Source organism: Panthera pardus, unplaced genomic scaffold (assembly GCF_024362965.1).
Source record: "Panthera pardus isolate Hobbes unplaced genomic scaffold, ASM2436296v1 HiC_scaffold_12, whole genome shotgun sequence".
NCBI lineage: Eukaryota > Metazoa > Chordata > Mammalia > Carnivora > Felidae > Panthera > Panthera pardus.
Window position 1 is genome coordinate 5,468,998 of NW_026526677.1, and position 24,227 is coordinate 5,493,224.

At 60.4% G+C, this 24,227-nt stretch overlaps 3 protein-coding genes across 5 annotated transcripts; 1 reads left to right on the forward strand and 2 right to left on the reverse strand.

Moving 5' to 3' along the window:
* Positions 1-89: 89 nt before the first annotated feature.
* Positions 90-10,543, reverse strand: TBC1D10C (TBC1 domain family member 10C). Of its 3 annotated transcripts, none has more exons than XM_019415153.2 (10): positions 9,629-10,543; positions 9,178-9,356; positions 8,346-8,445; positions 7,749-7,856; positions 7,554-7,660; positions 7,239-7,353; positions 6,553-6,618; positions 6,229-6,418; positions 4,324-4,478; positions 90-4,022 (listed from the first exon to the last, which is right to left on the reverse strand). In XM_019415153.2, exons 2-10 carry the CDS (start codon positions 9,327-9,329, stop codon positions 3,675-3,677), a joined length of 1,341 nt encoding a protein of 446 aa, XP_019270698.1. In that variant the 5' UTR covers positions 9,330-9,356; positions 9,629-10,543; the 3' UTR covers positions 90-3,674. The 3 variants fall into 3 exon arrangements, with proteins under 3 accessions (XP_019270698.1, XP_019270697.1, XP_019270696.1); XM_019415152.2 differs by having other exon boundaries at positions 9,611-10,543; XM_019415151.2 differs by lacking the exon at positions 9,629-10,543 and having other exon boundaries at positions 9,178-9,586.
* A 152-nt stretch (positions 10,544-10,695) lies between these two features.
* On the forward strand, positions 10,696-13,928 carry PPP1CA (protein phosphatase 1 catalytic subunit alpha). Its single transcript, XM_019415157.2, has 7 exons — positions 10,696-10,805; positions 11,351-11,482; positions 11,635-11,865; positions 12,453-12,557; positions 12,953-13,176; positions 13,258-13,392; positions 13,467-13,928. Exons 1-7 carry the CDS (start codon positions 10,751-10,753, stop codon positions 13,575-13,577), a joined length of 993 nt encoding a protein of 330 aa, XP_019270702.1. The 5' UTR covers positions 10,696-10,750; the 3' UTR covers positions 13,578-13,928.
* On the reverse strand, positions 13,702-19,598 carry RAD9A (RAD9 checkpoint clamp component A). Its single transcript, XM_019415156.2, has 11 exons — positions 19,409-19,598; positions 19,252-19,322; positions 18,718-18,846; positions 18,176-18,290; positions 17,996-18,095; positions 16,299-16,408; positions 16,074-16,183; positions 15,930-15,994; positions 15,716-15,838; positions 14,746-14,950; positions 13,702-14,656 (listed from the first exon to the last, which is right to left on the reverse strand). Exons 1-11 carry the CDS (start codon positions 19,440-19,442, stop codon positions 14,561-14,563), a joined length of 1,158 nt encoding a protein of 385 aa, XP_019270701.1. The 5' UTR covers positions 19,443-19,598; the 3' UTR covers positions 13,702-14,560.
* Positions 19,599-24,227: the final 4,629 nt, after the last annotated feature.

A 24,227-nucleotide genomic window follows, 5' to 3' on the forward strand; every position in this document is an offset into this window, starting at 1 on the left:
CTTTCGGATCCTCTGTGCCGCCCCCCTCCACCTCTCCCCTGCTTGTGCACATGCTGTCTCTCTCAAAAATAAATACACATTAAAAAAAAAAATTCATTTCTGGGAGAGCTGAGACTGGGTTTGGCAAAGTGGGACTAAGCATAAGCATCTCCATTTTGAGCCTCTGGGGGTTTTTTGTTTTGTTTTTGTTTTTAATTTTTAATGTTTATTTATTTATTTTTTAGAGAGAGAGACAGAGTGTGAGCAGGGGAGGGGCAGAGACAGAGGGAGACATGGAGAACCTGAAGCAGGCTCCGGGCTCTGAGCTGTCAGCACAGGGCCCCACGCGGGGCTCGAACTCACGGACCGCGAGATCATGACCTGAGCTGAAGTCGACTGAGCCACCCAGGCGCCCCGAGCCTCTTGTTTTCAACACAAGCCATGCAGCCTCTGCGGGCTCAGGTTTTTCATCCTCGAGTGGGGATTATGATGCAAACGTTAGCCCAGGCTTGGCCGGGCAGGGGGCACCTAGCAGAAGGTAAGCGCTCCCCTGTAGCCTGTCTTGACTTTGTGCCGTGCGGAGGGCTTTGTGTGCTGTATCTCCCTTCACCCTGTGAGGTACGAGTCTCTGCCGCTTACAGATGAGGCAAGCGAGGCTCAGAGGGTTAGAGGGCATTTCCTGTGTGGGGACTGCAGGGAGCCCAAGTTTGGCTTCCGGACGGACGGTGTGGGGATGGGGGGACCCCTGGGGTGGGTGGCGGGCCCAAGATGGGGGCCATGGCTGGCGGGGATCCAACTGCCTTCCACGAGTAAGTTTGTTTATTTCAAATGTTCGGTTATTTTGAGAGACAGCACGCAAGTGGGGGAGGAGTGGGGGAGGAGTGGGGGAGGGGGGGACAGAAGATCTGAAGCAGGCTCCTCGCTGACAGCAGCAAGCCCGACATGGGGGCTCAAACTCACAAATCATGAGATCGTGACCTGAGCTGAAGTCGGCCGCTCAACAGACTGAGCCACCCAGGCGCCCCCGTTTATTTATTTATTTTTAAGTAATCTCTCCACCCAATGTGGAACTCAAACTCATGACCCCGAGATCAAGAGTCACATGCTCTTCCGACCGAGCCAGCCAGGCTCCCCTGCCCTTCCACTTTTTTGCTTGGTCCCTACTCCTGTCCCTTGGGCCGTCCCAGGCCAATGGACATCGCCGGGCGCCATCCCAGCTTCAGTCCCTGCAGGCTGAGTGCTGTCAGAAGTATGGCTTGCCTTCCCTGAACCCCCTTCCGAGCAGGTTTGTCGGGAGCCGGGGCTGCCAGGTTTACTGAGTGTGGTTGTGCAGGTTGCTCACTGCACAAAGGTACCCAGCTCAGTGGTGACCTTCCCTCTGCCACATGGAGCTGCATGTGCCTGGAGGAGACAGATCTTTTCCCAAGTAGCGTGCAGGTGTCCTAGAGGCTAGCATAGTCTTGTGAGGACGACGTGCGCAGGTAAGGGTTTACATGAGGAGGGAGCTAGTTCTCTTCTGGTTGGACGCCCCCCACACCCCGCCTGGCTCGGGCTCCCCACGTAGATGGTTGATAATGGCACCTGCCCAGAAAATGCTTCCCTGAGTAGAAAACACAGTGACTCAGCCCTAGCTGGAGGAGTCCTGACGGAGACCATTTGCCCCTAGGGTCTCTAGCCAGTGGGACCCACTGTCACCATGGCCTCCCTCCCAGCCTCACGACAGATTCCCGGGCCCAGGGCCGAGATTGCTGCTTTCCTGCTTCCCTACTCTCCCAGCAGAGGAGCTGAGCCCATGGAGGGTAGGGAGTTTACGAGCAGACTCTAGGAGCAGATCCCCCCACTCTATCTGCTACAAAGACTGCATGCTATGCCTTAAGCCTAAGGTGTCTAGAACTCACTGAGCCCTGTACCCTAGTGGCTCTGCCCCTCACTGTGATCTTGGGCTGGGCACTCAGCTTTGCCAGCTTCCACTTCCCCCCTTTTGTAATGAGGCTATCAGTGCTACCTGCGGGGTGGGGGTGGGGGGGCTTTGAGAAAGTATTCTGGGAACTGCAGATGACTAGGTTATTGTTAAGCTACAGACAGGTACTTTAGTGGGGTGGGGAGGAGGAAGGGAAGGCCCTGGAAGCTCTCTTTAACTCACAGGGGCCCAGCCGCTGCCCCACATTCCAAGGGGTGGGGCAGGGCTAGGGAGTGGGTGGGAGCAGGAGAGAAAATATCCCCCAGGACAGACCTGGGTGGGTGCCCAGCTATAGGGGAGACAGGTTCATGGCTGCCGGTACGGAGGCAGGGATAAACCTTGGGTCTGCCATGGGCAGCGAGGTCTTGGCCAAGTTCCCTCCCTTTCTGAGCCTCGGTTTCCCCCAGGAAACTCCGCAGATCTGGATCCAGACCTCTGTGTTCTCTCTTCCGGGCCATAGGCTCCTTGGGTGCAGGATGGTTGGCCCCAGAGCCAGGGCCTGGCCAGGCACATAAGAAGCACTATATGAACATATGTAAGAACAGGTGCGTGCCTGCAGCCGGTGGCCCTGTCACCAGAACATTCCAAATCAGGGGTCTGACCAGTGGCCAGGCCGGTGTTCCAGCACAGCCATTGGGAGGAACAGATTGAATTCTCCACCATCTAAGTAGGAGTCCAGATGCTTTGTCCCAGTACTCCAGAGTCCCACCATGCCCTGCCACCCTCCACCCTCCACTCTCCACCCTCCACCCTGCAGGGGCGGGCCTCCAGGGAGGCAGGGCACCCGGGAATGGGCACTGTAGGGACACAGCCTGCATCGGAACCGGCCCCGTTGTCCTGGCGATAGCTCGTGTCCCAGGCACCCCAGGCACCCACAGGGGCAATTATCGAATGTGGGAGGGAGTTTCCATGGCGGCAGTCCCGAGGGGGTGCAGCCAAGGCTTTGGAAGGGGGCAAGGGGCCTTTGTCCTGGCACAGTAGGCTTTTGTTCTTGCCCAGCTGTCTCCGAGGACCAGACCAAGACCATGGGTGGGGGGCGGGCTTGGGTTAGAGTACCCCCATCCTTGGGGGTCCTGAACCAGCCTGGCGGGGGGGAGGGGAGGAATAGGGGACAGAGCCCCCTCCTGGGCCCAGCATCCACTGGGGGAACCTTCCTTCCACAGGTGCCAGAGCCTTACCTGCCCCGCCCCCCACCAGAGGCCGGGCAAGGCGGCTTCCCATTGGCTCCTGTTGCTGGCAACCACCTTTCATCAGCCAATGGGCAGCCTCAGTGTATCCTGTTGCACGCAAACCGGGGCTGGTCTAGGAGAGGCCGGGCTGTGAGGGGGTGAGGGTGGGAGTGGAGGGGCAGCTGGTCTCCAATTGGGGGTGGAGAGCACTCAGTCCAACTCCAGCCAGGTTTCTGCTCAGTCAGACTTTATTCTAGGCCTCCCCAGGAGCCCCGCGGGGGCCCCTCGCCCAGCCAGCTGCCCTTAACCAACCACAGTCCTTCAGCTTCCATTCTTGCAAGGGCCCAGCACCGGGACAGCTCCGCGGGAGAACGGCAGGTCTGGGCCCCTGAAACCACACCGTGTGACCTTCCTTCACCCTTGTGTCCGACAGGGTCTGCGGGAAGGGAGCTGAGTTGCCAAATCCCGGCAGTAAAGTGCGGTGCCCATTTGTGGGGCAGGCATCAGGCAACCGGGCACTTGGGGTTAGGGGACGCCGAGTCCATGGTACCTCAGAAGCGAGACCTTCAGAATCGGGTATCCAGGAAGGAGGTGGAGCTTCGATGAGACCTGGAGGGGCCCTCAACAGGAGGGCCCCGGGACCGAGTCAGGAGCCCGTGGAAAGTCTTGCCTCGGGTCTGGGGCTTGCGCCGTGGTGGCCTGGGCTCCTCTGGGGGCTGCACCACTATTCGGGGCACCTCGGGTCTGGCGCCTCCCCGCGCTCCTGCCAGCTGCTGGGCCTCGAAGATGGCCTGGGCCCCAGGCAGGCGGGCCTGCGGCCTTGGGGGTGGCCCGGACGTTGACTGAGGCAGCTGGGCCAGCTGGGCCCTGATCTCCCGCTGAAGGTCACGCTCAGACAGGGCCACGCTGTGCACCTGTGAGGGGCGGTTGGTGCTGAGTGTGCCCGGACTGGGGGAGGGCAGGAAACCGTCAGGTCCCCACAGGGCGGGCAGGACCCAGCCCCAGGAAGCGGCTGAGGGCTGAGGGACTGACAGCCAGACTCGCTAAGGGAACCATAGAAAGCCGCTTGAAGCCTGGGGTTTTCACATTCTCTGCTGCTCAGAGGACAGGAACTGAGCTCTGGGGTCTCACTCTGACTTCCTGCCGTGAGACTCAGTTTCCCCAGTTGAGCAGCAGGAGCTGGGCCATTGTGGAAGGCAGGCAGGGGGCACCCACCTGAGACATGAAGACCTCCTCCTGCAGCTGGGTGGGGGGGATGGCTCGTAGGGCACCGAGCGTCTCCAGGAGGCCCGGGCAGGCCAGGCGCTGTTCTGTGGTGCCCAACGCCAGGCGCACCAGCGTCAGCCCCACACGGAACAGCACCTTCACACCTGCAGGCCAGGGGCTCACTCAATGCAGGGCCAGCCCCGCCCCTCCTCAGTCCTGCACCCGAACCTGCTCTTGGCCACACTCCTTCCACCCTCCTGCAGCTCTGCGGCCTTGACTCAGACCAGGAGCAACGAACGACGGTGGGGCTGCAACTGGGGGCACTGATGAGTAAGTCTCTGCAGCCGCAGACACGTCGGAGCAAAGCAGCCCGCCAGGAGCCGGGGGCTGCCCCCGCTTCGCCCAAGCCTGTTCTCTGGGCCTCAGCAACTCGTCCTTACGAGGAAGGGCCAAGTGGGTGCCAGTTAAGACCCGTGACCTTCTTGTTCTGGAGAGATTCCAGCCAGAGCTCTTCACCCCTGAGCCAAGAGCACAGTGCACACGGGCACACGCACACGCCTGCACGCTCTCAGGCACACTCCGGTGTGACCTCGGGCTGTTCCCGGGGCCTCAGAATCCCTTCCGGGCAGCCTCGGGGACCAATGAGGCCCGGTGACAACTCTGACTCATAAAGAGATGAGAGCCACCAGTCATGTCACCATCACGATGAAAGGAGCCCCTCACAGTGCCCGTCCTGTCCTCAGCGGAGAGGGAGGAAGAGGGCTCAGCCAACTGATCCAGCCCTGCCCTGCCGGGCCCCAGAGGTCGAGGCTGGAGAGGCGGTGACGCGTACGTGACAACTTGAACACCTGCGGCCCGAACTCCAAGGGGGCCTGGAGCCGATGGGGCACACAGCAGGTGCTCAATAAATGTACCGATCGACGTCTACCAGCTTTTAGTTGCAACTGCCAGACAACCCGCACAGAACAGGACGCAGGTGGGTTGCCCATGGGGGTCCCGAGGCAGAGCCCTGGGGTCCTGAAACGTCCGGCTCAGCTGGGCCCCGACTCCACTCACTCTCGGCCCGACCTCTCTGGCTTCATCTTTCTCCACGCCCGTGCCCGCCAAGTCGTCTGTAGCCGCGACCCTGCGGACAGTGTCTCTCCTGGCCTCACGGCCTCCACGCGGGCCCTGCCAGTTTATGCCTCCCCCCATGCAGAGGCCAAAGGCATCTTGAAAACAGCACTCTCCTCCCACTGCGCCCCTAACACTCGGTCACATCCCTTGTTTTATTTTCTTCGTGGCACTTAGGACAATCTATAAATACCTGCTCTTTTTTTTTTTAAGCTCTATGCTCACCGTGGGGCTTGAACTCACGTCCCCGAGATCAAGAGTCGCATGCTCTACGACGGAGCCAGCCAGGCACCTCTATAAATATCTTGTTATATGGTTACTGCTGTCTCCCCGCCCCCCCCCCACCAGAATGTAGGTGTCCTTCATGCTGGTGATCCCAGTGTCTACAGCAGTGCCTGGCACCCAGTGCCTGTGGGCTCCGGGGATGAGCGCCGTTCCGCTCCTACTGGCCGCGTCCCTGCCGCTGGCCGTGCCTACTGAGCCCGGTCCCTGAACAGCTCCACTGCCGCGATCAATCTCCCCACCTCTGCCCCCAGCCCGCCTCCAGGCAGAGCCTGCCCTCCCTAAGGGGGGGTCTCACCACAGGCGCAAAGCTGGGGATGACACTGGTGACGTGCAGCCAGGGGCTGCGCCGTTACCCCAGCGCCAACCCGACGCCATCACCCTGAACACACTCTGGCACCCCCACCCAGGCCGGGATTGGCAGCGGCAGGTGGGGCCAGGCACGGCTGGTGCGCCCGTCCCCGTGCGCACCCCAGGCTCCCGGCCCTGGCCACGCCCCGCCTCCAGCTGCCTACTCACCCTCGCTGAGGAAGGCATCCCAGACGCGCAGCACCGTGGGGAAGGGCAGGGAGCGGGCGAAGAGGCACAGGAACCACTCGGGCAGGTACAGCAGAGGCCCGACGCCCACCTGCTGCAGGTGCTTGTGCACGCGCGGGAGCAGCCGCCGGAGCAGGGCCGCGAACACTTCAGCGTCCAGCTGCACAGCCTCCTGCAGCCACGTCCGTCCGTCCGTCAGCACGACTCGCAAACCCCGGGCTGCCCCTCTCAGTCCCTAGGCCCCTGCCTGCCTGCCTGCCTGCCCAGCCCCTCCCCTGTGCCCTCCGACCCCCTCCAGCCTCTCACCATGTGGGGCCCGTAGTAGCCGGGGAGGTACACCTCACAAATCTGCACCAGGCACCAGAAGGCCTCCTGCGGGAGGGGCACAGGCCGTGAATGCCCGCCCTGAGGGGACCACAGAGGGAAGCACAGGGCAGGGGAAAAGAGCATGGGGGAGGGCCTGGGCATCATCTGGGGGTGGCTCTGGAGCCTGGAGCCTAAACGCGGCCTAAACTCAGGCTCTGACCGAAAGACTCCTCACTGCCCAGGTAGACGCCGATGATGGGTTTAGGAAGGTGGAAGTCACAGGGCTCACAGTATCGATTTTCAGAGTCACAGAGTTGGGGCTCACTGGTCAAGGGTTGGGAGGCTCCCAGAGTTCAAGTCCTGGGTTCGTGGGGGGTCATAAGGGTCAGAAGTCATGGTCACGGGGCTCAAAATCAGGAGTTGTGAAGTCAAGGTGATGACATCCAGGTTCTCAGGTCACCGGGACAGGGGTCAGGGACCAAGGGTCCCAGGTTTCTGGAGTCAAGATCGTTGGCCTTGAAGGTCACGGAGGTTGGTGGTCATGAGGCCCCAGGTCACTAGCACAGGATCTGGGAGTCAAGGATCCCAGGTCCCTGAGTCCAGAGTTCCTGGGGTTGGGGGTCACGGATCACTGGGGTTGGGGTGTCAGGGTCTCGAATCCCTGAGGTAGGGTCTAGGGCACTCACCTCTGGGGGCAGGTGCATGAGCAGCACAGCAGCCACAGGGCCCTGGGCCTGACAGTAGCCCTGTTCGGGCCGATGCAGCGTGTAGGCCTTGAGTACCTGCAGGAGCCCCTGCTGCCTGTACCAGAAGACCCCGTTAGGGGTCAGTCCTCCAGGCACCCCTTCCCCACCCGCTGGCGGCCCCTCCCCAGGCCTCAGCCCCCCTGGGCCTCACTGGGTCCCCCGAGATGGAAGGATATAAAGCTGAGGTGGGGGCCTGGGCCGATGTGCCCTGGGGATCGTGGGGCCGGAGGTCTCTGGGGGTCCCTGGCCTCCTACCCATGACCCTGAGGTGACACAAACATCTCGTGCAGAGGGAACTGGCGGTGCAGGTCCCTGCTGATGGTCTCCATCCAATGCGGGTCTCCAGGGGCCTTGGCCAGTTCCTGTGGGTGGACAGGAAGGTGGGGGTGAGGGCTCAGAGTGGCGAGGGGCTCTGAGAAGGGCAGGCAGGACCCCTGCCAACTCTATTACCTTATAGGTGTCGGGGCTGTTCTTTTGACACACGTGGGCCCCGCACAACAGAGGCCAGCACCGGGCCCGCAGAGCCGAGGGGATGCCTTTCCGGCACTGAATTTTTACCTGTGGGCGAGGCCAAGGGGTCCCGTTAGAACAGCTAGGCCAGGGGCGCCTGGGTGGCGCAGTCGGTTAAGCGTCCGACTTCAGCCAGGTCACGATCTCGCGGTCCGTGAGTTCGAGCCCCGCGTCAGGCTCTGGGCTGATGGCTCGGAGCCGGCTCTGGGCTGATGGCTCGGAGCCTGGAGCCTGTTTCCGATTCTGTGTCTCCCTCTCTCTCTGACCCTCCCCCGTTCATGCTCTGTCTCTCTCTGTCCCAAAAATAAATAAAAAACGTTGAAAAAAAAAAATTAAAAAAAAAAAAAAAAAAAAAAAAAAAAAAAAGAACAGCTAGGCCAGCCTCTCCTGCTTCTGTTGGCAGGTCCCAAGCCCCAGCCTGTCGTGGGGCAAGGGTCACTTTGGGCGGTAGGGGAAAAAGGCAGGAGGTCCCGGGATGCGGGAGGGGTAAATTTTGCCAGGGCACGGGCAGAGGCAATGGGACCATCGTCCCCTCACCTTCTTGTATCGCCGAGACATGGTTTTCTCCCAGTGTGAGGTCATCTCTACCCACTTCATCTCTCGCTGGCGGATAAGGTCTGCAGGAGGGTGACCGGGCCTGAGGGCACATGACACAGGTGTCGAGGTGTGGGCCAGCTGTTACCTAGAGCCCACATCTGCCACCCTTCATGCTACCCGGGTAAACTCAGCTCCTGGCCCTGGAGATCTCTGGGGAGCCCTGGGGCGGGGTGGGGGGGTGACCTGTCACCCAGGAGTTGCCAATCGTTGTCATGGGGAGAGGAAAGGATGTGGCTCTGATGTGGGCAGAAGCAGGAGAGGCTGAAGGGGGTGTGTAGGAGTGTGCTGGGGGAGGGGCTGGTTGGCCGTCCCCCAGGGTAAGAGAAGCTAAGTGGACAGAGCCCCGGACTAGAAGCCAGGAGTCCTGAGTTTGAATGTAGTTCTATTTGGTCGCCGGCGGGACCTCGGGCAAGTTCCTATCTGCACTTGTTTTCCTGTCTGTGTATTGGGAACGGGAGAGGGTGAGGGAAGAGGTGTGGGTTCTTTGGTTAGGTTCTGGGATTGTTGGGGCAGAGATTAAAAGGGGAAGGATGTTTGGCCTTAAGGATAGGTGCAAAGCATTGGAGGTTCAGGGTAAAAGAGACAGATCAGAGACACTCTTGTCTCAGCCCCGCTGGCTTTAGGATTCTACCTGGAGTGTGAGAAGGGGTGACACTGGCTGAGTCCCCAGACCCTCCAGGACCCTCACGGTTGAGCCTCACTCTAAAATTCATCCCTCAGCCCCCATCCTCAGCCCCAGCACCCCGCTGCCCCCCATCTCTCCCCCACTTACCCTGGCTCTGCTGAGCTGCCCCCAATGAAGCCATAGCGGTCAGCCTGGCGATATGGGCCAGGCCCACTCAGCTCGGAGTCAGATCCCAAAGAGCTGGAGTCATCCTGCAGCTCTGAAGTTTGCACCAGGTCCTCCCCTAGGGCCTGGGCCATGGTGCCCCAGACCCCTGCTACAACAGGCTGCAAGATGTGGGGAGAGCCAGGGTGAGAGGCAACTCCTGATCCGCCTGGGGCCTGGGCTCCCATCTAGCCGGTCCCCAGCCCGAGGACCTGACTGTGTGAGGTTCAGAGAGAAGAGGCTTCGGGGTATCTCACCAAGCTCCTTCTGCCCCGCTTTTATTGGGGGAGGGGAGGGTGGGCCCTGAAGTGGCAGAAAAGCCAGACCTCTGCATAGAGGCCCAGCCCCTGCCCCTGCCCCCCCCAGCCCAGCTTACCTCCCTGCTGCACCTCACCTCCTCCTCTCACTTCCTCCTCAGTAGCAGACAGCAACCCGCTGGGGGCCCCTCCCACACTACCCTCCCGAGTGTGGGGGGGGGGGGTCACCCCTTCCTCCCCGAAGCTCTTCCGGTCTGCCCCAGTGCTGTGGGCTCCTCCCACCCTTCCCGTGGGCTCTCCGTGGGCCCCCGTGGGCTGGATGGCGGCAGGCTTAGGTTTCCGCCATGGGTGTGACGGGTCAGGGCCCACCAGAGGTACAGAGGCCAGGCCACCTCCAGTTTTGAGGTTACCGGCACATAAAGCAGTTCAGGATTCCAGTGAGAATTAGGGTTTATTATAGTTTTGCTCTTTACAAAGTAATGCTTTGGACACGCACATAATGCAGCGTTATTATGCACTCAAGAAGCAATGACGGAATTTATAAAAAAAATATTAACTTAGCGCGCACCACAGTGTGGACCATAAAAAAAATAGCGCGCACCACAGTGTGGACCAAAACGCGGTGGGTGTCTGAGTCTGGCCAGCTGCCTGGGGGCCACAAAGACTCAGGAGGTAAAGGTCCTCCATGAATGTGAAGCTGGGGTTTTGGCCCAGCCCCTTGCTATCTCTGAGCCTCAGTTTCTTTTTCTGCACCTTGAGGACTTAATCCGTGGTGTATGGGGAGACAGTTATTAACGTACTCACACCACACTCCCGCCCAGGGTGGGTGGGAAAGACTGGTCAGCCTTTGATAGAGAAAAACAACTTCCACAGTATTTCCGGTCCCATACCCTCGAACTGGACTCGGTCATTCGTCAGGGGAGGGACCAGACTCGACCCCGCCCCACCAAGCCCCACCCCACTGGCCGGGCTCCGTCCTGGACACACACCCAAACTCAGCGCAAGCCCCGCCCCGTCCCGCCCCGCCCCGTCACCTATGCCCCGCCTCCGGACCGCCGCGGCCGCTGCTCCCGGCGTCCGGCGGGGGCGCTAGAGCGCGGGGGCAGCGCGCGCGGGGCGGGGCGGCAGGCCGAGGAGGCGGGGCGGCAGGCCGGGGCGGGCTGGGGCGGGCGGAAGGAGCGCCAGGCCGGAAGGAGGCAGCGGGAGGGCGGGCGGCAGGAGTGGGCCCGGAGCTGCTGGGCCGGAGCGGCGGCGCCGCCATGTCCGACAGCGAGAAGCTCAACCTGGACTCTATCATCGGGCGCCTGCTGGAAGGTTGGCCGGGGCGGGGGAGGTCGGCGCCCGCCGCGCCCGGGCCCCCTGCCTGGCCCGGAAGTGGTGCGCGGGCGGGCCTGCCCCTCCCAGGGCCAGCTTAGATTGGGCGGGGACGGGCCGCGAGGTCCCGCCGCTGCGGCTGCCCCCCAGTCGCTGCGCGCCTGGGGGGGGGGGGGGCTCCAGGGACCCCCTGGCTCGAGGGGACAGCCCCCTCTCCTGGGCCCGGGGCGCACGGGTCGACCTGCGCTCTCCGGGCGAGGAAGAAACCTGAGAAACCTAGCTCCACCCCTCCCAGGGGTCCTGCGCCGTAGGGTGGGGTGTTGGATGGCAGGCCCCTGGGCACAGCAGACCCCCCTCCTGGAGGGGTCCCGACCTGGGAGGCCCGAGGCGGAGGTCCTGGGAGGCTCAACAGCCACAGCTGCCCCTCGGGCAAGGAGGGGCCCAGAAAGCCCATGAGCCCCCAGATGTGCCCATAGGGCCACTTGCGTCGTCCACCTTCCTCCTGCCTGAGGGACCAGAGTCTTGATGCCCCATTCCGTCCCCAGTGCAGGGCTCGCGGCCTGGAAAGAATGTACAGCTAACAGAAAACGAGATCCGTGGTCTGTGCCTCAAATCACGGGAGATTTTCCTGAGCCAGCCCATTCTTCTGGAGCTGGAGGCACCCCTCAAGATCTGCGGTGAGCCCCCTGCCCAGGCCCCTTTTGCTTTCTGAAAGTGGAATCTTCCTCCCCTCCAAGTCCTTGGATTGCTCCTCCCTGGAGCCCAGACTTGGTCCTGGGTTCAAGTGTAACCCCTGCACCTAGCGCTGAACAGGTTCTCTGGGTCACAGGTGACATCCATGGCCAGTACTACGACCTTTTGCGGCTCTTTGAGTACGGCGGCTTCCCTCCAGAGAGCAACTACCTCTTCCTGGGGGACTACGTGGACCGGGGCAAGCAGTCTTTGGAGACCATCTGCCTGCTGCTGGCCTATAAGATCAAGTACCCAGAGAACTTCTTCCTGCTCCGTGGGAACCACGAGTGTGCCAGCATCAACCGCATCTATGGCTTCTATGATGAGTGTGAGTAGGCAGAGTATCTGGGGTTGCCCAAGTCCGTGAGGGACTCCGCTACTCAGTGGGACCCTCACATTGGCCTGGCAGTAGACGTATTAGTGTCTGACAGGTACCTGCAGAGTATGAGCTCTATGAAGGGTGCACGTCGGTTCATGGCTCTCCACCCTGCCCTCCTGGCATGGGGCCTGGCACTCAGGAGGGGTCTGGTGAATGGCTGTTGACTGAGGACCATATATATTCTAATGTGGGGCCCTGCCTGAGGACACTCCCCTCCAGTACATCCATTAAGCACTTAGGATGCCTATTTGGACTGGGTTCTGTCTACCAGAAGCTGAGATAAACCAGACCTAGTCTTGGCCTGGCCCTGCTCACCGGGTGGGGGCGGGTTGTTCCATATTGGAACTCAGGTTCCTGTGGACTCCGCTGCTTTAGAATTCTTCCAGGACGGCTGGTAGGCAGTGGAGTCGGGGAAGGGGGGCAGGGAAGGGGGCTTCTCTTGCCTTCCATCCTTCCCCCAGCTGTGTCTGAGCGGCCCACAAAGTGTGCCGGGCGGGGGGGCAGCTGGGCCTCACGAGGCATCTCCCTCCTGGCAGGCAAGAGGCGCTACAACATTAAACTGTGGAAAACCTTTACCGACTGCTTCAACTGCCTGCCCATTGCTGCCATTGTGGACGAGAAAATCTTCTGCTGCCACGGAGGTGAGGGTGGCTCTGAGGCACGTGTGGAAGGAATGTCTGGGAAGGAAGAGCCCCAGGCCACATCCCAGGGGTCTTGGTTTGCATGTCGCATCTTCCAGAAAGCCCCCCCCCCGCCCCCCGCCCCGGTGTTAGGTCGCACTCACCCCCATTTTGGCCTTGGCATCGTGAATGTACTTTGTCTCCTTTGTTCAGAGAGCTCTTTGGTCCTTGAGGGCAGGAACCTGAAGAGGCAGAAGGCGATGACTTCTGCCCGCCTGGCCTCCTGGGACTCTGGGAGAGAGCCAGGTGGTGGTGGGTGAGGGGAGACTGGCCGGCAAAGGCTTTCTGGAGCAGGAGGGCTTCGAGGCTGGTTTGAGAAAAGTGACCTGTGTCCCCCTTCCCCCCACGCGCCCCAGGCCTGTCCCCGGACCTGCAGTCCATGGAGCAGATTCGGCGTATCATGCGGCCGACAGACGTGCCTGACCAGGGCTTGCTATGTGACCTGCTGTGGTCTGACCCTGACAAGGACGTGCAGGGCTGGGGGGAGAATGACCGTGGTGTCTCCTTTACCTTTGGGGCTGAGGTAGTGGCCAAGTTCCTACACAAACACGACTTGGACCTCATCTGCCGGGCACACCAGGTGGGCTGGCCGCCCTGGGCCGGGGGGGAGCCGGGGCCTGGTAGCTAGCACCTACTGAGCTAACTGCCCCCCATCCTCCAGGTGGTGGAAGACGGCTATGAGTTCTTTGCCAAGCGGCAGCTGGTGACACTCTTCTCAGCTCCCAACTACTGTGGCGAGTTTGACAACGCAGGCGCCATGATGAGTGTGGATGAGACGCTCATGTGCTCCTTCCAGGTGGGGATGGGGAAGGACGGGGCCCGTGACCCCACGGCTTAGCCCGTGAGCCTGACCAGCTTTGTCTCTTTTAGATCCTCAAGCCCGCTGACAAGAACAAGGGGAAATACGGGCAGTTCAGCGGCTTGAACCCTGGAGGCCGGCCCATCACCCCACCCCGCAACTCCGCCAAAGCCAAGAAATAGCCTCCACGTGCCCGCACTCTGCCCCAGATGGTGGATTGTACAGAAATTATGTGGCCGTTGGGGGGGGGTTCGTGCTGGCTCCCCCCAGGCCCACCTGTCACGGGGAGCACGGAGCCTTGGTATATTTTTCTTTTTCTTTTTTTTTAATGAATCGATAGCAGCGTCCAGTCCCCCAGGGCTCCTTCCGCCTGCACCGGCGGTGGTGACAAGCAGGACCCTGGGGCTGAGGCTGCAGCTCAGGGCAAAGCAGGGCCAGATGTGGGTTTCCAGCCTCGCTTGGCCTCAGGGCCAGCAGACAGATCCTGGGGCGACCCATCTGGTCTCTTGAATAAAGGTCAAAGCTGGATTCTCGCCACGGCCTCTGTCTCCCTTGTCCCAAATACTGAGCCTGGCAGCCCTTCTGCCCAGAGCCGCTTGGGAGGACAGGCTTGCTGGGCATGGGGCGCCAGCCAAGGCAACCCCAGCCACAGGCTCGGGTCCACAGGGGCTTAGAATTCCAAACCAGGGCCAGACAGCATAGAGAAAGCAAGAAAAATAGTCTGCCGGCTCAAGGGATCCCAGGGGCGTGCCCAGGGTTTTAAGGAAGGGACACGTCATGATTGGCAAAGCTGGGAGAGTAGCAGGGGCCAAGAGCCCCTTTGTGACTTTTGTCTTAGGGAAGGCAGGTGTCCACCCTGGCTACGTAGTTAGGAGTCTGGCCTGAAGGCCTACGGGGAGGAACAGGTGAGGGACCTCCCATCAGGTGGCAGCTCAGTGCCAAACCTGGGAACAGACATGATTGGTTGGGGGTTGGTGAGAGAAGACAGGACCCAGGCTAGTCACAGACAGCTGGGAGGGGTCTGAGGTGGGGACAAGACCAACCAGCTCCACTCCAGCACAGCCCGCCTTTACCACCCACCAGGGCAGAGATCAGCCCTCTGGGGGAAGGGGGAGGCCGTGGCTTCGTCTAGTCCAGGGCCTCTGGACATGGCCTTGTTCTCAGTTCAGCCTTCACCCTCACTATCTTCAGCCAGCACAGGGCTGGGGCCGGGAGGGGAGCGTGCAGGGGCGAGGACGGAGCCAAAGAACAGCGAGCGGAACTGGAAGGGAGCAGAGGAAGCGGGGTGAGTTCTGGAGGCTGCTCCCTCCTTGCCTCCCACCCACCCCTGCCTCCATCTCCAGCCCCTACCTTCTTGGGGGGGGGAGTCCCAGGCTCTATACTGGGCTCAGTGTCGTTGTCCTCTGAGTAGGGGCCAGGGCTAGAAGGGGGCTGGTGGCCAGGTGAAAAGGACATAGAGGGTACTGCCCGGGAGCCCTCGATGTCTGCAGTAGTTTCCATGGCGATCATGTAAGAGTCAATGTCGTCATTGGCAAAGTCATCCAGGTGGGGCGTGCTGTAGGCAGGAACACGGTGTCAGGAACAGGGAGAAAAGAGGGTACAGAGGCAGGGCCTCTCCTTAGAGGACTCAGAGGGGGCTGTAAAAGCCTTGTGACCAGTGATGATCCCTTGGCTTCACTACCTTCTCACTCAGTTGGAGGGGAAAAGACGTAGTGGTTAAGTGGAGGCTTCCTGCAGGGAGTGGACCTGGAATCCTTTTGATGAGAGTTCAGATCAGGGCCTGAGGGAGGCATCCTGGGAGCGAGTTTAGCTCAGTTTGGGTAGGGGAGCGTCAAATCCTCTGAGCTAGACCACCTGGGGCCAAGGCCTCCACCTTCCCGGGAGACAGAGCTGGAGAGCACTGGGGCCCAGGGACGTGCTGGGCGGGGGGCCAGACTAAACTTCCTCTGTTTCGGCTACACTGGGCCCATCCTCCCCATCCCACCTGCCCTTCCAGCCACCTGCTTTCCCCAGCCCCAGGCAGCTCCCTGCCTCCCAGCAGCCTGTTCCCTCCTTGGCCTGGGAGGAGGCTCAGAGGGGAGGACTCAGCCAGAGAAGGAAACCAGCCCGACCTTGGGGACACTTCCCTGGGTGGGAGGGATCTCTGAGCACAGCTGATCAGGAAGGCTGAGCCTGCGGGGCTGGAAGGGGCTGTGAGGACTGTAGGGGCTGGGGCCTGGCAGGAAGTGTGTGCGCCGGGGGTGGCACGCGGGCGGCAGGCTCAGGCCAGGGTGCAGAGGTGGCAGTGGGGAGGCGTGGGCAGGCGGGTGGGCATCCTCACCTGTCAGCCTGGAGCGGAGGCGCCAGCCTGTGTCGCTCTGGGGAGCGCAGGTCCGACTCGGACATCGTGGCCAGGACGAAGTGTCCGTCCAGCAGGGAGTCCTTGATGGCAAAGATGGCTGGCCTAGGCAGATGACAGGTCCCGGGCCGGGTCAGGGCTTTTCAGCTCCCGGCAGCCCAGAGCCTCCCCTCCCACACCTGAGGCTGGGAATTACCTGCCTGGCACATCGAAGTGAATGCTAAGAGACAAGTTTGCGGACTCTGCGAAAGTCAGGAGTCCCTGGGGGTGGAGAGGCAGAGCGGTGAGCCTGGGCGGGGCCGGGAGGGCAGGGTGGGGAGCGTGCTGGGGGGAAACTCACCCGGAATTCCTTGAGGCAGAAAGTGATGGCCACCCCTTCCCGGGCCTGCAGCTGCTGGAAGTCCTCCTCCCCGATGCTCATCTCCGTCACCATGGCTTTGACAGTCCTGTCTGGAGGCAGGAGCAGGAGGAACCCAGGCCTCTGGGCCCTGTCCCCTCTTACCCCGGCTGCCCCCACCCCACCCCCCCGCCCTGAGTCATCCCAGGCCGCATCTGGCTCCCTCACCTGCCTCGTCCTCCTGGTAGCTGCGCAGGATGACCCTGCGGCCAGAGCCGATGCCCAGCGTCACTTCTGCCAATGTGGGGGGGAAGGGCTGAACAGCCTCCCCCAGGACCCTGTTGAGGAGGGCACAGCATCACACCAAGGCTTGACCCTGCCCAGGGCCTTCGCTCTTGGTGAGCTGAGGCAGAGCTGTGGCGCGGGTTATTAGCGCACAGACACCTACCATGTGCCAGGCCTAGCACGCCCTGGGAGGGAGGACAGGGTGAGGGGGACCTGGTTCCTACCCCATCCAAAGCTCTCGGGCTGTTGGAGAAAAGTCCACCGCAAGGGATGGGGCAGACCAGAGCAGAATCCAGAGGAGGTAACAGGAAGGATGGGCTGTTGCATGGGCCGAACCAGGCAGGCAGCACCTGCCCACCGAGGGGTGGGAAACCACAGCGGTGCCATCCATCAACTCGGCCTTCAGAAAAAGGCCTTAAATCTTCATCTCTTAGAATACACGTTAACAAGTATTCACGTACGAGACAACGTCTGGAATTGGCCTCAAGACAATTGAGACGGGAGTGGGCATCTGCTTTTACAGATATTTGAAATTGTCCACGAAACAAGGAAAAACAATTGCTCATTAAAAGAAAAAAATAGCACCCAAATCCAGACTAGAGGTGATACCCTTCCCTCTTCCTTTACCCAAAGGAGTCCTGAGCGCACTATCCCAACAGAACTCAGAAAAATAGACTGTAGGGACTCAAAGGGAACTTCAGATACCACACCTTATGGCTACCAAAATGAACATGACCTTGGGCTACTCAAATACAAGCAGCATCCAGCAGAGGGTGGGAGGGGAGCTACCCCTCTCCACACTAGTGTTCTCCACTGGAGCCCCCAGCTGCCAGGTCCTGCACTGCCCCTGGGTGTTCAGATTTTCCCAGAACAGAGCCCCACCCCCACGGCTGCTTATTCAGGCAGCCGTTCTGGACCATGACCTCCCTGTCCAGCCTCCTTCCTTGGGCCGCGGACTCCTCAAATCTACAGTCCGGGCAGATAGGAAAAGAGGCTGCTCTCGAAAGAACACGGTCCCAGAAGGATGACCCCACCAGAGAAGGGTTTTGAGCTCCTGAGCCACAAAGCTTAAAGATGGACGTTCAAGGCTGTTCAGGCCAGAGAGAGGATTTACGTGCAAACCAAAGACATGCTTGGTTGGTTGCCTGCTTGCTTTTTTTCTTTCTTTCTTTTTAAACATTTTTTAAAGTTTATTTTGAGAGAGAGAGAGAGAGAGCAAGTGAGGGAGGGACAGAGAGAGAGGGAGAAAATCCCAAGCAGGCGCCACACCCAGCACAGAGCCCAACACGAGGCTTGATCCCACGACCCTGGGATCGTGACCTGAGCCAACATCAAGGGTCGGATACTCTGAGCCACCCAGGTGCTTCAAAGACCTGCCTTCTAAAAGAGGAGTCAGAATGGGTCTGAATGGCCAGAAAGCCAAGCTGGACCTTTGGGGTGGAGAACACAGGCTCCTGAAGATCCTGAGGACCCTGGGGCACCGCCCTCCTCCATTCCAGCCTCTGCCTAAGAGCCAGACCGGGCCCCGACAGCAAATGTAGAAGAGAAAATGAAGAAGGCATCTCCTTAAATCGACTCTTGAAGCTCCAGAGAAGAAAAGAAGACCCGCGGCTCAGCTTGTAGCCAGCCGACAGACTCACCGTGCGGGGGCACGGAGCACGTGGGAGCACAAGGCTGGGTCGAAGACGGCCTGCAGGGACTCGCATTCCTGGAAGGACAGGTTGTGAGTCTTCCTCACCCCTGGATGGGCAGACAGGGTCTCAGTGGGTCCTGCTAACCTCCACCCCAGGGACCCCGTGGCCAGCCGGCTGCCCGCTCACCGTATCTGCAGTGCAGCTGGACCACCAGGCGGCTGTTCCTGCCATTCAGCGAGATGCAGCATCTCTCCACAGTCTTCTCCACCGTCGCCAGCGAGCGGAAGACGGCCAGGAACGACTGAGTGGGGCAAATCCATCGGCTCAGTGCCGTGCCTCCACCGACCAGCTTCCACGTCCCGTGGAGGACCTGGCCATCCCAGGCTCAGCACTGTCGCGGCAGGAAAGGAGCTCCACAACGTGCAGGACGTTTACGCCTTTCTGGGCCTTTGTTCATGCTGTCACACGTGTCCGGGATGCCTTGAGAGACCCACTTACCTTTCAAGGGCCAACCTGGATATCACCACTCTCTCCAAACCCCGGCAGAATCAACCACCCTCTCCGTATCTCCCGTTACGCTCTGTGCTCTTTACTGTGCCCCTCACCGCATTTGACACCGGCTCGCTCCTGCAGTACCTCTCCCTCCCCAGGCAGTATCTACCGAATGTCCCAGAGCAGACACATTCCAGGGCAGCGGCACAGGGCCGCTGATGAGGGAAGGGCCTCACCTTCATCAAGATCTTACAGCGCAGGGCTTCCTGACCAGGGGTGGCTGCCTGGTACTGCTGGAAGAAGAGTGGGGCAAAGAGGAAGCAGGCATAGGCAGAGCGAGAGGAGTTCACCGTCCGGAGAGAGAGCTGGGCCAGGAAGAGCAGGGAAAGGGATGCGGTCAGGGGGCAGAGACGGCCCTGCCCTCTGGCTGGCTTTTGTCGCACACTTGCCCTACTGTCCTCCGCCGGCACCTGTGGAAATCCTCCCTCTCGGTCCCGTCGGCGGATGCCTTCTCCCCGAAGCCTTCCCTGAGTCCCTGGCGGCACTGCTCCCACAGCAAGGGGTCTACATACTCTGCCTTTTCCCCTGGTCACCCCCCACCCGCCACCGGGCACTTCAGGGACCAGGGAAGATGACAGGGCCCGAACTGACGCCGCAACAACGGGGTGGGGGGAGGGGGGAACAAACTCGGCAGACAAATCTGCCCAAGGGCATCTGGCCTGATGGGAGGCGAAACGGGCTCCCTGCTGTAATCCCACCCACCCCCTCACCCCGTCTTCCAGGGGCTCCAGGTAGAGCTCATCCCCGATACGGGACAGGGAATGGACGGCCTTGCCGAGCACTGCGGGGAGGAGAAAAGAAACGGGGGTTAGGCTGGCATCTCCCGCGGTTCCACGTGCCCCCGCCCACCGGTCGCCCCCAACTCACCCTTCACGTTGCCGCCCGCGACCAGACACTTCATGCTGCGCCCAGGACCGGGGCCGGGCCTGGCCCGCGACCGAGCTGAGACTGGCGGCCGGCCCGCAACGGATCCCTACCCAACCCCGGGGAGGCGGCTGGTCCCCGGGTCTCGGCCGCCGCCGCGGGGCCCCCGGGGGTTCCCTTCCCGCGCACCGCCCCCCGGAAGCCCCGCCCCGCGTTCTCATTGGCCCACACACCGGCGCCTCCGTCACGTGAGAAAAACGCTCGCCGGCTCCGCCGTCACGTGACGGAGTCCTCGGTCGGGAGGCGGGCCGCGCGGGGACTGGAGCCGGGAGCGCCGGCCCCTGCGTTTTCGCGCCCCTGGGCAGCGGGCCGGCCGGCTCGGCTGGGCCTCGGCGGCCGCGCACCCGCGGCCGCCATGGAGCGAGCACCGGGCTCGGAGCCCTGAGATGTACGGGCTCGCCCGCCTGGCTCGCTTAGTACAGATCTTCCTGGGTGTCGTCTGGATACCTGGTCGAAGCTGGGCCTTCCGCACGGACACAAGCCGCAACCACCAGTTCTAAAGAGACTAAATTTGCTTCAGGATCTCAGGGTGGGAGGTCGGGAGGTGGCTGTGCGTTCTGGCTTGGAGGATCCGTCATTGATCTTGAAAAACAGATGATCGGGGCTGAAAGGGGTAGAAGGGTGTACCCAGCAGGGGCAAGCGGGAGTAAAAGGTCATTGGTGCGTGGGCTTTGCCTCTGGTCGGGGGGCGGGAGGAGATGCTCCGTGAGCCTAGCAGAGGGGTGGGGGCTGCCAAATGATGAGGGACACCAGTGGGGAGCGCTGGAAACATTTTCCGAGCGTAGAGTCGCATTTGTGTGACCATTTTTTAAAAGACCCCCCCAAAGGGGCGCTTGGGTGTCTCCGTCGGTTAAGCGTCTGACTTGATTTTGGCTAGGGTCATGATCTCACGGTTTGTGAGATTGAGCCTTTCCTCTGGCTCTGCGCTGACAGGGCGGAGCCTGCTTGAGATTCTCTGATCTCTCTCTTTCTCTCTCTCCCCCCCCACCTTCTCTCTCTAAAAAAAAAAAAAAAAAAGACTCCTAAGACCGTGCAGCCAGGGAAGTTTCCCCCCTTGCCCTGGGCCCCAGGTTGCAAGGCTGCACAGTGGAAAGAAAGTCTTGGAGGGACTTTCTGAGCTCTAGCCAGCACAGCACCAGGGTTCCTAGTGCTCTGAAGGGACTTGGGCATCGCTGAGTTCCTTAGGGTCGGGGCTTGGCCTTGTCCCTCCGGCATTGTCTGCAGTGAAGAATCTATTTGTCTACCTGCCCCTTGCCCTCCAGCTCCTGGCCTGCAGTTCTGGATCCCCCTTTGTCTCTCCCTCTCCTGCCCTAGGTGCAGTTTCTCACCAGTCTTCCCTAGAGCACTGGCGGAGGTTGTTTTTTGTTTTTTTTTTAAAGTTTATTTATTTATTTTGAGAGAGAGAGCGAGAGAGAGACAAGAGGAGGGGCAGAGTGAGAGAAGGAGAGAGGGAATCCCAAGCAGGCTCTGCTCTGTCAGCGCAGAGCTGCTTGAGGCTGGAGGTCAAGAAATGTGAGATCATGAGCTGAGCCTAGATCCAGCTGGATGCTTAACCGACTGAGCCACCCAGGCACCCGTGGGGGAGGTTGGTCTTGCCTCCCAAGGGGATCAGTGCAAAGGGCACCACCTTTACCCAGGCATTTAAGTCAGTCCTCTGGGAGTCACCCAGTCTCCATCATCCCACGTCACAGTCCTTCGGCAAGCCCTGACTGCTCCACCTTCCAAACGGGTGGCACCCACGGCCACGGCCACGGCCATCATCCTGGCTCCGGCCACCATTCTCTCTCGCCTGGATGCCTGTGGGAGCTCTCTGAGTGCTCCCCTGCCTCCAGCCTGTCTTCTCCAGTCTACCCTCCATACAGCACCAAAGTGACCTTCCTAAAATGTCCCCCTTGTCACATACTGGCTCCTGTTCCTGGGGCTCAGCTGCACTTGCTCGACCTCAGAGAGGCCTTCTCTGTGCCGCTCCCCCCCCCTTGCATTTTGAAATAATGCAACATTATTTCATATAAGTCTACTTAAGGTGCTGTAATGGAACTTCCAGCTTCTTCCCACAGTCCCGTCCTTCCCTGGACAGTAGCTGCCCTTCCCCCCCCCCACCCCCACATTCTGTCAAAAAATAAAACCCACAAAAGAACCTAGCATTAGCTGTTCTCTTCCTTCCCTTTCCTCCTCTCTCCATATCCCTCACTCTCTTTTTACCCCAGTGTAACTCAGCTTAGCCTTCACACACTCTCCACCGTGGCCCCACACCTGTCGCCTGGGCAGCCCAACTGGGACAGGAGCAGATGTCAAAGCTCCTGGAAGGCGAGGAGGGGGCACAATAATCACACAGTTGTGCCTCTGCCCCGACACCTCTGACGCTGTAGGGCCCTGTGGCCTTGAGGTCTTTGGTGCAAGGCCTGGGGGAGGGAGAGAGAGACATAAACTCTCAGGATGTTTAATGAATCTTCAGACATACACCCACACACATAAAGTCTTTAGGATTTTTTTTTAAGTAATCTCAATGCCCAGCGTGGGGCTTGAACTCACAACCTCGAGATCAAGTGTTGCATGCTCTTCTGACTGAGCCAGTCGGGCACCCCTCTTTAGGATTCTTAATGAGTCTCTTCACTCACACACACACACACACACACACACACACACACACCCTGCCAGAGGTCAGTTATCACCTGACCCTTCCGAAGGGCTCAGACCAGAAAGGAGCCTGGAGCTGGGAATCAGGGGTCCTGGGTCTCTAGTCTGTGCTTCACCACTGACTCGCTATGTGACTTGAAGGCCCCCCTCTGTCTCTGCGGCTGCGTCTTCATCTGTATGACGTGGCTGGCGGGGTGAGATGCTCACTGAGGTTCCTTCCAACCTTGACGTGTTGTGATCCTGAAGGGGCCCTCGGCTTTCCTGGGCCCGTCATCTGGCCGCAGTTCCGGGAGGAGTTGTAATTGGCTGTCCTGCTCCCCCTAGGCTGCGGGACTGGAAGGATGTTCTCCTGTCTGAAACCAGGCAGCCTCTCTGGGCTTGCAGTTGGCACAGGCACCGATGCCTGTCAGGTCCGGATGGAGCAGGAGGCACAGGGGGGTGGGGGGGGGGAGGGCCTTGCAACCGTGAGGCGCACCGTGTGTTGGGAGGGGAATAGGAACCCAAAGGCAGTTTGGGGTCTGTGCCGGAAAAGACCCGGGACCGCCCCAGCCCTGCTCACAGTCTCCAGCAAGTCAAGGCCTTTTTTGGGGCCTCGGCTTCCTCCCTGATAAAATGAGAGGGTTGCACGAGATGCTCTCTCAGGATCCTTTCAACCCCCAAATTCCTAATCTTCACCCCACAGGTACCAAAGTATGTAAGTATGTAGGAATATGTGTGTGGTAAGGCAGATGTGGATGCAGGAAGGTGGTTACCATTTCAAACGTTTAAAATAATTATCTGTTGGGGCGTCTGAGTGGCTCAGTGGGTTAAGCGTCCAATTTCGGCTCAGGTCATAATCTCACAGTTTGTGGGTTCGAGCACCGCGTCGGGCTCTGTGCTGACGGCTCGGGGCCTGGGGCCTGCTTCGGATTCTGTGTCTCCCTGTCTCTCTGTCCCTCCCCTGCTCACACTTTGTCTCTCTCTCTCAAAAAGAAATAAACATTAAAAAAATGTTTTTAAATAATTATCTGTTGATGGGGTTCCTGTGTGGCTCAGTCGAGCTCCTGACTCTTGATTTTGGCTCAGGTCATGATCCCAGGGTCGTGAGACTGAGCCCTGAATTGGGCTCTGTGCTGAGTATGGAGCCTGCTTGGGATTCTCTCTCTCTCTCTCTCTCTCTCTCTCTGCCCCTGCCCCGTTCACACTCTCTCCCAAAATAAACCGAAACAACAAACAAAAGCATGTACTGAACGACAAGGGTATAGCATTCGGAGAGGTTGCAGGACAGGCTGTCTGTCGCGGGGGACTGATGGCATTCTAGGCCCTGGTCTGCCCAGATCTGGCTCCACTGCTCCCGGGCTGGACACATCGCTTCTTTCCTCTGAGCCTCAGTTGTCTCACCTGGAAATCGGGCGGAAGGGGCAATACCAGTCCTTCCCTCAAAGGGCTGTGTGAGGGTTCACTCGGTCCGCGTCCGTGAAAGCTCTCGGTACACGCCGTGGGCATTGCCGCTGTTACTGTCGTGCCTCACCATCCCCGTCTCTGGAGTGTGCCCTCAACCTCTTGTAAACCAGCGTGGACGGAGCCCTGGTGAATCCCACTAGGAACCTGGGAGGAGAGCCCCCCCCCCCCGGAGAAACAATACACAGAAAGGCCTGGAGGCCCGGGACTGGTCAGGGGCTCCGGCGGAGGAGGCAGAGGTCAGCCCCGCAAAGAGGCGCGGTGCCGGAAGCCTGTGGCTGCCGCCAGGGGCCACCCCGCAGTCCCGGGCCCTCGGGAACCTCGGCGTCGTGGGGAGAATGAGTCCTCGCTGGCCTGGCAGGCTGCCAGAGGCCGGCACGAGGTGCTGGCTGTCCTCGCTCTGCCGGTCGCCCCGCGCGCAGGCGGGAGACCCGGGCTCCTCGGGCTGCAGGCTAGAGGTGGAAGGCGGATGGGATGGAAATTTTAAACCCACAGCAGGGATGCGGAGGGGAAGCTCCGGCTTGTTCACCAGAACCTGGCATGCTGGAGCTACAGGGCCCCCTCGGAGCGCGAGTGAGGTAAGTTTAGGACAAATCAAAGGCAGCGTGCTTCACCCAGCAGGGGAGGACCCCGATGGAACTCATTACTCCAAAATGTGGTCTCGGCTGGAAATATAAATAGCTGC

What these genes read in the sequence shown, in the direction of transcription:
- PPP1CA (XM_019415157.2), top strand. Translation starts at nt 10,751, where the DNA reads ATGTCCGACAGCGAGAAGCTCAACCTGGACTCTATCATCGGGCGCCTG. An exon ending in AATCTTCTGCTGCCACGGAG is followed by an intron (nt 12,558 to 12,952) that starts GTGAGGGTGGCT and finishes CACGCGCCCCAG; the next exon opens with GCCTGTCCCCGGACCTGCAG. An exon ending in TCATCTGCCGGGCACACCAG is followed by an intron (nt 13,177 to 13,257) that starts GTGGGCTGGCCG and finishes CCCATCCTCCAG; the next exon opens with GTGGTGGAAGACGGCTATGA.
- TBC1D10C (XM_019415151.2), bottom strand. Translation starts at nt 9,422, where the DNA reads ATGGGAGCCCAGGCCCCAGGCGGATCAGGAGTTGCCTCTCACCCTGGC. An exon ending in TGTCTCGGCGATACAAGAAG is followed by an intron (nt 7,857 to 8,345) that starts GTGAGGGGACGA and finishes CCTCGCCCACAG; the next exon opens with GTAAAAATTCAGTGCCGGAA. An exon ending in GTGTCACCTCAGGGTCATGG is followed by an intron (nt 7,354 to 7,553) that starts GTAGGAGGCCAG and finishes CTTCTGGTACAG; the next exon opens with GCAGCAGGGGCTCCTGCAGG.
- RAD9A (XM_019415156.2), bottom strand. Translation starts at nt 19,442, where the DNA reads ATGAAGTGTCTGGTCGCGGGCGGCAACGTGAAGG. An exon ending in GCTGTAAGATCTTGATGAAG is followed by an intron (nt 18,291 to 18,717) that starts GTGAGGCCCTTC and finishes TGCCCCACTCAG; the next exon opens with TCGTTCCTGGCCGTCTTCCG. An exon ending in TCTGCCTCAAGGAATTCCGG is followed by an intron (nt 15,995 to 16,073) that starts GTGAGTTTCCCC and finishes CTCCACCCCCAG; the next exon opens with GGACTCCTGACTTTCGCAGA.